Genomic DNA, 10,905 nt, shown 5'->3' on the forward strand with positions numbered 1-10,905 from the left:
CCTTGAATAACTTATTTCCCCGAATTGCTTATATTATTGCCTGTATTATCACATCAACCGTTGGTGGCGCACTACTCAAATAAACGAAGAAAATGGCGACTCCCACGGATCCAAGTGTCGCTTCATCGTCAATTGAACCTGCAAAACCTCCTTCTGAAGGAGTGTTTAAACGGTTCATGTCAGAGGTAAGACATGTAGTATACAAATGTAAATATCATGATGATAAATGAAAGGTAAAGACTGTCTTAGTTTCTGAAGTAATTTGTGCGAAGTAAAAATGAACTCGGCGTCAATTTGAAATTCTCCATTGTTTTCATTGGATGTGTAGTTGTGAAGCATTTGACATTGAAGATTATTTGTGAGATGCAGTGTTCATGGCTATGTACCTCTAGGGCGTATAATGTGTGTTATAAAAAGTTTGACTTCAATTTTCACGCGTGGACTGTGTGAAACACTGAAAGGAGACAATGATTATTCACTCTCATCGGATACACAATAAACTTGACACCATAAACAAAAACAACTTTAGACATACACCAGTAATATTCGTGTTATAATTCATACTGACTGGTCACCTTTGATAACCAAATGACATGAATAATTATTCTAAATTCTGTATGAAATTTAAAAAAAAATTTAGACTGCAAAACTAATTTTCGTACTTTGATTAGAAGAACCAACACTTGCAGAGTAAAATTGTAGTAAGAATATAATAAAATAGGTGGAAGAAAGTGTCATCGATGCAATGATGTTTGAAATTGTGTACACTCAGCATGCAGTAATAAGGCCAAATGAAAAAATGTGTGTTTCCGATAACCGGGCCAACCCTAGTTTAAGCTGTCGAACCTTAACATTTTTTTAAACATCTAAAACACAAAGATAAGAAATTCTTTGACTTCTTGACCTTCATCATGCACATCAGTTTTCTTTCACCAGTGATTCCTGCTCATATTTCATCAAAGTATCACAGAAGGGGTATTCTTACTGATACTTTGTTTGTTTTTGGGTCGAAGCAATATTTTTCAAGAATAAAAACAATTAAAAAGATAAAATTAAATAAATCAAAATCACAACCTACCTACCCAATTTTTAGAAGCCATATAATCAGAAACACACAATTGTTTTTATTGCATATGTAGTGATATTTATTTTGTGTATTTATTTCAGGTTAAAGAAATTGAAAAGAGAGATTCAGTTCTAACACCAAAACAACAAATTGAACGACTTCTTCGTCCAGGGTCAACATATTTCAATCTTAATCCATTTGAGGTAGGTCTTGTTAAAGTGGGGGATTGTGGGTAGAACAAATGGTGAGCTGGCACTACAGTCTCCTGAGCAGTGTGCCCTCTAAGCCAATTTTACTGAAGCATACAATTTCTAGTGACGCACAAAAATTTGGTGTTCCCCTATTTCTTACTATGTGGTGACTCACAATAAAATGCTAGTTTTTCTCATTGACTCACAACAACAAAATATGGCTATCATTAGAGGGCACACTGCTCCTGAGTAACCATGAGAATATGGAAAGCTTTAATGTAAGCAACTGTAAGAGTATACACACACATTTTGCTGTACATTGACCAAAGCTAAAAGCAGTGTGTATTTGAACGGAAACTTCTATTATAAACAATGTCAACTGAACATTGTGAAAATATATGAAGTAAAATATTAGTTTGCCTGTAAAAGTGATGAAATAATCTAGTGTCTGATTGCACTATCATCAAGTATGGAGTCTGTCTTGGTATATCCCAGTCAAAAACGTTCATGAAATAGAAAGTACTGAAAGATGTAGGCTATCTTAACAAATACTGTACATGTAACTTGTAGACATTGCTAAAGCAGGTACACTGTACAGTCTAACAGATATTCACAGGTACAATGTATTCTACCAGGGTTCACAAAAAAAATAAAGGTGCTAAATATGGATAAAGTGAATTCTAGTGATAAGGTGTGACGCCTTATGTTAACTGGCATTGTAAACCTAAAGAAAATCACCCACTGACATGTGTTAATATCGTGTATGATACATGTATCCCATTCTTTGATATTTGCTGTAACATTTATACTTTCATACTATACAGGTACTTCAAGTTGATCCATCCTTGACAAGGGAAGATATCAAAAAACTGTATAGAAGGGTAAGAGTCATACTTTTGTGTTGTTCTGTTCTGTTCAGTTCAGTTCAAGGGACTGCATATCCATTGATAATTAAACTTTTATTACCTGGCTGTAGTGTGGAAATACAGCTCAATATTGTTGGTGAAGGCATTAGTGTCATCGGACAAGATTACAGTCTCTTACAGTTTCCTTCCCTTCATTCACAATACAGACTTGAAAGAAATATTTGGTGAATATCTGAAGTTTTTCAGCTGGTGTTTACAGCTTGTCACTGTTTTTACTTGTTGATTTAAAACAAACTCCTTGCAATGGTAACTAAACAGCTACATGTAATGTCAATGTTGTTCAATTCTTATAAACCTAAGTCTTGTATCATGTCCCCTCTAGATATTCACACATATACGATACTACATGTAGGACCAAGCATGTCTAGTTTTTCAGTGTAACATTTGCTTTGACATTCTGTAACCAACCAAGTGACACTTTCCATATGCCATTGACATCAGTGCAGATTGAAATTGCTTGATTTATCATGACTACCATAAGCAAACCATGGCCAAACAGCAATTGACACCCAGAGGCTTAGATAGATGGCCACTTTTCAGCTACATGTACATGTATATAGACAAAAAGAACATTACACAAGGGTACCCAAGATTTAGGAAGATATAGATGATAACTTTGGTCATGCATATCAAACAAATGGCAGTACAGATTATAAACAAAATAGCTGTGAGGTCATAAAAATGTAATCGAATGGAAAAGTTAGAACTGAGTTGGTAAACAATACCATTGGCATTCGCATTGCGACAAAACGCCAAATGTTCTAATACTCAATATTAAAAACTTGAATGTAAATGCAACCACCAGTAAACTTCTTGAAAAAGCCACTGAGATGCAATACTTTTTACTGATTAAAGCTGGGTTTTTTATAATCACAGTACACAACATTGTACATTTTTTGCAATGCACCAGACTCAGTAAATCGCAAAATCTACATCCCATCTATTGAAATGATACCCAGTTATAGTTATTTGCATCCTTTGTGGAGGGAAAATATCAAGGTTGTCAGATACTTTTGCAGTTTACCCTCACATGCAACCATTCGATTCCAATCAGATCAATACTGAATCAATGAATTCTATATATTAACAAAGCTATTCATCTGTTTTCCTTGTTTTCACAGTTATCAATTTTAGTACATCCAGACAAGAATATTGATGACAAAGAACGAGCACAGTCAGCATTTGAAGGTAAGTCACAAAACTGACTCCTTTCAGAGCCCTTCCCACAGGACTTTAGTTTTAATCCACTCTATAAATACAACAAGTAACACTGAAGTAAAGTACTTTCTCTATATGCTACACTCATTTATAGCCTTCACATCAAGTGTAAAAGTATACTGTTTCAAGGTTTTTTACAAGCCTTATAGCATGTGGCCTTTGTAGTATGGTCAATTAGCAAATGAAACAGTAATACTTTTACACTTGATATGGATGCTATTAACAATTGTGGTATATACAGAAAATACTTTACTTTGGTGTTATGAGTTGTACTAGCAAATGAAACAGTATACTTTTACACCTGATATGGATGCTGTTAACGATTGTGGTATATACACGAACAGAAAATGCTTTACTTAGGTGATGTCGGTTGTATTAGCAAATGAAACAGTATACTTCTATACTTGACATGGATGATATAAACGATTGTGGTACATACAGAAAATGCTTTACTTTGGTGTTATGGTATATATAGTAATAGTACAGTTTGTTCGTCTTTTGTGTAGAGTTCATGCAAATCTGTGATTTATTCCACAAGAACATTTCAGACATTTATGTACATACTATCTTAATATAAAGGGGAACAAAGGAGAGGGTGGTTTTATCCTGACTTAATACATAGGGAACCCAGCGAAGACATTTCCCCAACCATGCTGCAATGCACACATCCTTTCTAAAATAGAGATGTGGAAATTGGCAAATCCGGTTTAGACTGGCTGGACACTAGAGCAAAGCATTCTGGGAAACAAAGTGATCAGTAGCTGAACACCTTATGTAAAAAGGAAAATAGCCTCAGCATTGTTTATTTAGGCAAAGGATTCTTTCATTCTGACCTTTAGTCACTTCCCTGGATGTACACATTCATATTCAGTACAGTATGCAGTGCTGTTATGAGAATGGATTTATGGAGAGTTCATACCAACTGTTTGTCTTCCACAGTGATTGGTAAAGCATGGAGAACAATAGAAGATGACAAACTTTATAACAGGTGTAAGGAGATAGTGGAGGAAGCTAAAGAAAAAACAGAACACATGGTAAGTACAAATTTATGTATGACAAGGCAAACTTTTACAATACAAAGTGCTACCACACACTGTCTCCCTCCTTTGGCTCCCACTAATGGTTCATATCAGTAGTGGCTACATTGGAGATTTTCACTTGTCACTGCCGTTCATAAATAAAAAAACAACCATGTGCATTTTACTGTTGTCAGATGGTTAAATAAAGTAAAATGCTGGAGAGTGATATAATTATACCTTCATATATCGGTATATACCGGGTAATGATATCATTGGACAGTAATTGCTACCGAGTCTTTACAGAGTCTTGTGCACTTACATGCATCTAACATGTTCATCAAATCTCCTAGGTTGAGAGGATTACAGGTGGGATCAGTGTGTGTGTGTGTGTGTGTGTGTGTGTGTGTGTGTGTGTGTGTGTGTGTGTGTGTGTGTGTGTGTGTGTTCGCATAGTCTTCAAAGTGTCTTGACTCCTACCTGACACACACAAGACAATGGGGGGGAGGGGGGTGTTACATGTAAATGAAGGTATTGTTTGAAAATGTGGGGTGAAATAGACAGGATGTGATGTCATACTGAATACCCCATATTCCCATTATCTGAAAGGTAAAAGATTTCATGGTTTGGCCACTAGGGTTGCTGTTCGCAGTACGTTGGGGGGGGGGGGGGGCAGAAGTGAAGGCTAGAAAGAATATAAGAATATGGCATGTTAGCTAGTGCAGTGAACATTTACATTGGCATATTTACATTGATTTTCTGCTTAATTGTGAATGTCATTTGTATTTTTGTAATTTACAGATTACAGAGAAAAGAAAGAAGTTGAAAAAAGATGGTTTACCTACAACGGTGGATGAAGATGATCCAGCAAAGGTTGGCCACAATATATTAATATTTGAATATATGTAAAAATGTAGAAGGCAAAGTTACACATGTACAATTAATGTAACACATATGCATGGCTCAAAACACTTAGATGTACACTGCATGCATGTCTTGTTATGCAGGTAGATGTTAAAACCGGCTTGTACAGCTTGCATGTTCAAAATTCTTATTTTAAAAAAACATCAGGTGAACTCCATACTAGTAATCGTAGTATCATAAAGACAAAAGATTGCAAAGTTTGGCCACTAGGGGTGCTATTCAAGCACAGTAATGTGACTACCAAATTTGTAAAATGATGATCTATTAGAGGAGGACTCTGGAGTTAATAAACAAATTGTTACTGAAACTTCATTTGGCCAAATTTACTAAACGTAGAAGTGAGCCCTGCAATACAGTAAACTACCCTGAAAATATCAAATTCTGCCACAGCTGCAATGACTAATGCTGAAACAATCATTTGGTTCAGATTTGTGCCAGTAACAGTATTTGCATAGTGTTTTCTTTGTTGAGTTTGTGCTATTTATTCTTACAGTTCAAACATGCAGTATGGGTACAGACGTGTAAACTATTTGCAGATTTAGAAAGACAGAGAAGACAATTAGAAGAAAGAGAACAGCAAGAAAGGTATGTTTTGTTATGCTCTGTTCATAGAGAACACTGCAATGCATGTGATACTATTAATTTGACTTTCTTTTACCTATAAACATTTCAATATTGATTAGATAGAGGGCGCCATCCACCAGAAAAGATCAACTGCAAGAGTACAGCACATTCACTACTTCTTTGATCTTTGACCTCATCACTGTGGTCAGTGATAGCTGGAGATGATTTGGGTGAAGTGGATGTCATATTGGGATTGAAATGGTGGTCTCATTCAAACCTCAATTAAAATCTTATTTTAGCCCAAAGTTTGTTTCGCTGAAATGGCATCATTACTTCTGCTCATCCAGAGTGAATGTCAGGGGGTGTAACTCCAACACTGTAGTTTTACCTATTTTCACACCTCAAATATAAGACATTCACAAACTTACAAGGAGTGTTCATGGAACATACCGGTAATTTCCAAGTATTTATCGTTTTGTTTTCATAGGAAAAGACAAAGAGAAGAAGAGATAGCAGAGGAAGAAAAACAGGAACGTGAAAAAGAATGGAATAAGAAATGGGAGGTTAGTTTACAGTTCAGAGAGAACTTACTTTCAGTAACGCTTAATAACTCAAAATAAAACAATGCATGCTTGAACTTAATTATTGCTACTTGTCTCAGTTACCCAAACTCACCACTGGTGGTGCACTACTCTCAGCCAGCCCAGTCGTAGTTTAGATGCCAACGTGGTTTGAAATCATCTCTGACCCTCAGTGAGAAATCATGCACCAAAATTTGTTCATGCAAATGAGTAAACCCCAACTGGCAACTGTTGTACAGAACCTGTCTTGCAGTCCAACATTCGGGCACTGACTGAGTGTTATTTTACTCATTGTACATTGTAGGATAGTCGAGATGAACGAGTCGACAGTTGGAGAACCTGGACATCTGGAGGTACTTCAAAGAAAAAGAAGAAACTGAAAACAGGGTTTAAACCACCAAAACACAAAGCAGAAACCAGATGAAAACTTTAATATTGTTATTTTTCCATTCAGTAAAATTTGGTTTAATAAGTAACATACATTTATAAAACTTTGTCAAGTGTTACAGTTGTTCAATTCCTTGGTTCACACCTCAAGAGTTAAGACCTTGACTGTTTTCTGGTCGAGTACACTCTATTGTAAATGACCACTATCCAGGACTTTCTTTGTTCAGTGGAAAGTCCAGTACTAAGAACTATGGTCCATATTTTACTACATATTGGGATTGGTAGTCCAGGTCTGTTGAAATATGAAGTTATCTCACTGAAATGTACACTATACAGTGTTCACTGGACCCCATTTCATTTATCTCGCTGAAATGTACACAATATAGTGCTCACTGGACCCATTATCTCACTGAAATGTACACAACACAGTGTTCACTGGACCCCAGTTATCCCACAGAAATGTACAAAACACAGTGTTCACTGGACCCCAGTTATCCCACTGAAATGTACACAACGCAGTGATCACTGGACCCCAGTTATCCCACTGAAATGTACACAACACAGTGTTCACTGGACCCGTTATTCCACTGAAATGTACACAACACAGTGTTCACTGGACCCCAGTTATCTCACTGAAATGTACACCATATAGTGCTCACTGTATCCCAAGTAGTCCCTTTGAAATGTACACAACACAGTGGTTACTTGAGCCAAGTAATCATAGTGAAATGTACCCAATGCAGTGTTCACTGGTCTCCAAGTAATCACAGTGAAATATACACCATGCAATGTTTACCAGCACCCAGTAAAGCTAAGCAAAATATACAGTGCAGTGTTAACTGGACTCCAGTAATCACAGTGAAATGTGTACTTGAGTACTGTAATCACAGTGAAGTATCTACTAGACCCCAGTCTGACCCCCATGCAGTTATAACAATGAAATTGAGACTGTCCAATCCAATTTGTAGTTATCATTTCAACAGTGACCAAATCTACCTGTTCATGAAAAGACACCTTTTCATTTATTGAAGTTGAAACTAAGAAACATTCATTTAGACATTTTTGTAAACTTTGTGTAGCTTATATATCTGTTGTTGTGTATTCAGTGTATATTCTGATTTCATGATTACATTCCATACATATCTAGTAAAACAATATTATTATATGTTGTATGTTAATAGGTATGCACCAACAGAGAATGGTGTCTTGATATCTTTTCAAGATATGTCAACCATAATGTAGCACAAGTAGAAACATGCACTCATACAGCAGACACACACAACCAGCAGACGCTCACAGCCAGCAGACATGCACAACCAGCAGACACAGACAACCAACAGACACTCACAGCCAGCAGACACACACAACCAACAGAAACAGACCCAACAGATGCTCACAGCCAGCAGACAGGCACAACCAACAGACACACACAACCAGCAGACACAACCACCAGACGCTCACAGCAAGCAGACACAACCACCAGACACAGACACAACCAGTAGACGCTCACAGCCAGCAGACACACACACAGATTGTAGCAACAACATACATTACAGAACCATCCAAGCTCCTATGCATCGATATGTATTGCTGCCATCAGTGGCAGCCATATTGAATTCTAATTGGTTGCCTTGACGACTTGCCAACAAGATGGCAGCCTGCATCCATGTCTCACTACAGAATGTAAACATACATGGCACTTCTTTTTACCATGAACTTGAACAACATTGTTATCAGGGACGGAGGATAAACCATACACATAGTTTAATATCAGTGTTATTTAATTTCCTTCTCAGTATGTTATAGATTATCATCTAACAGCAATCATAAATGCCCATCTTTGTGTTTTATTTGTTGACAACCACAACAAATCCAATATGGCCACTACTAATAGCAGTGTTACATGACATGTCAACTGGAAACAGGATAAAGAAACAGTTTGTTAACTCCGCATTATCTAGTGGTGATAATATCTAGGTTTACATTTTACACTGGAGATTTAATAATTCACTTTAAATCACATTTAACAATAAAACTATTGATACTAAATACAGTTACATACTTGGTACAATAATCAACGATGGGCGACATTTCGAGGGGGCTAAAATTCTGGAAAATTTGGAATAAATATATTTACATACACTATGTTTGAACTCGATCAACAGCAATAGGCAAGACGTTCAAATATTAATTTTATTTTTAAAATTAAAAATGCCATGGCGATCAAACCCCAACTAACCATTGGAAGACATTCAGGGAAAAATACATTCGCAAGATCTGGAGATTCCATCCATCCATTCATCCACACGTCTTGTATATTTTACACACACCATAAATATCAAACAGAAATGTATGTTTTCTAAACACTTTTTTTTGTCATCATACCTTCTTCTATTCCCACCATATGTCACAATTCTTAGGTCAATTCAAGTCTAAAAGTGACATCATATATTTTGAAGTGTGTCTGAGAATCTTTGTATAAAGTCTTATGAAGCAATCTTTTTTGAAAACGTACAAGTAAAAAGTGTATGGTTTCATTCATGTAAAACCTGCCAATCTTTTGCTAGCATCTTTTTATCTTTTCTTATGTGACAGTACAATCTAGTGGGTAGGGGGTATGTAATATTTGGGCAGTTTGTAAAGGAGAGGGAATGCAATACTGTATGGAATACAGATAGTTTCAACTAAATTTCAGTTACTGCATGTACATTCGCAATTACCAGTATGTATATTGTGTTTTGTTAGTAAGTATTGTCTTAATATTTTGATACAAACAAAACTTATCATACCCCTATATATATATGCCACAATTATTATAAACTTGTATAACTATATTGTGTGATTTTGATACCAATACAAAGACACCATTACATTTGAGAAGACCTGCTGAGGTGTGCAAATAGTCAAAAGATGTCAACCATTTTATGTGTACTCATCCACTAAATACCTAGCCAGAAAGATTCGGTCCTTGTTTCCGCATATGTAATATACTCACCAACTCATGGCTAGCAAGTGGTTATACATAAACGGACCAAGGACTGGACCATTTCAGAGTACTACATACCTATACATTATAGAATTACAATTTGATAATTTTTGTGTATTTCATACGTATAATTGTAGTCACCTTTATTTGCAGGGTATTTACACCTAGCAGCAGAGTATACATAACAAACATGTTTCATTCCACCATAGTGTGTATTCAGTCTATCCAATATAGTCATTACTGAAAGTACTACACAGATCTCCACGTGGCAAGTTGTAATATTCCAAGTAGATATATGGAATTATACTCTGGCAATTCTGACTCATGGCAGCTCTTGTTTTGCTCAACAACTAATTATTTGTGTACACATGTGAGTTGTCATGACATAGAACGACTGAGAACTAAAAATCAATATTTTTTGTTCAAACGTGTTCAATCTGGCTTGTGTGTGATAATAACATCCATCATAGTCCTTATGCACCAAAACTTACAGATAATCAACAACGCCATGTAATATTTGTAAACAATATTGATAAACAACTTTATTTCTTTAAATTTTATAAATGTTTAGTCTTTACACCGAGGTACTATACAAAGGGTTACCCCACAAGTTACAATACAACAGCAATCATTTACCCCTAATACATCAAAAGTACTCAATGTCTTCAAAAGTTGCACACTGTGGTAGAAATTATTTAGTTTTACAACATGTATTTAGCAGGGTAATGTATTTTCCTAGTATGTAGATTACATATTCAAAGTTTAACTTGTACAATAAAGTTTTTTTTCAACCAACAATACCAATGCTGTAATTTGTTTGTTTTTTGATGTTCTGTCTTCTAAAAACCATTATTGTTGTGGAATGGAAACAGCTGTGGTCAGTAAGTCATTGTATTAGTGGTGAATAATAAAATTGGTTTGATCACAGAGCCATTTTATCAGTAGTCAACAATCAGACTTGTTTTACAAGTGCCTAAGTATCTCCCCCTTACACATATACTGGTATACACTTGACCACAGCATGAGAATAAAACCTACACAAACAC

General features: G+C 35.9%; 1 protein-coding gene across 1 annotated transcript; it reads left to right on the forward strand.

Moving 5' to 3' along the window:
• Positions 1 to 92: 92 nt before the first annotated feature.
• LOC144433403 (dnaJ homolog subfamily C member 8-like) lies at positions 93 to 6,910 on the forward strand. Its single transcript, XM_078121708.1, has 9 exons — positions 93 to 185; positions 1,168 to 1,269; positions 2,082 to 2,138; positions 3,305 to 3,371; positions 4,341 to 4,435; positions 5,219 to 5,290; positions 5,835 to 5,926; positions 6,393 to 6,468; positions 6,791 to 6,910. The coding sequence occupies exons 1-9, from the start codon at positions 93 to 95 to the stop codon at positions 6,908 to 6,910; spliced, it is 774 nt and encodes a 257-aa protein (XP_077977834.1).
• The last annotated feature ends 3,995 nt before the right edge of the window (positions 6,911 to 10,905 follow it).

Source organism: Glandiceps talaboti, chromosome 3, assembly GCF_964340395.1.
Source record: "Glandiceps talaboti chromosome 3, keGlaTala1.1, whole genome shotgun sequence".
NCBI classification, from domain to species: Eukaryota; Metazoa; Hemichordata; class Enteropneusta; family Spengelidae; genus Glandiceps; species Glandiceps talaboti.

What these genes read in the sequence shown, in the direction of transcription:
- LOC144433403 (XM_078121708.1), top strand. Translation starts at nt 93, where the DNA reads ATGGCGACTCCCACGGATCCAAGTGTCGCTTCATCGTCAATTGAACCT. An exon ending in AGCACAGTCAGCATTTGAAG is followed by an intron (nt 3,372 to 4,340) that starts GTAAGTCACAAA and finishes TGTCTTCCACAG; the next exon opens with TGATTGGTAAAGCATGGAGA. An exon ending in AAGAAAAAACAGAACACATG is followed by an intron (nt 4,436 to 5,218) that starts GTAAGTACAAAT and finishes TGTAATTTACAG; the next exon opens with ATTACAGAGAAAAGAAAGAA.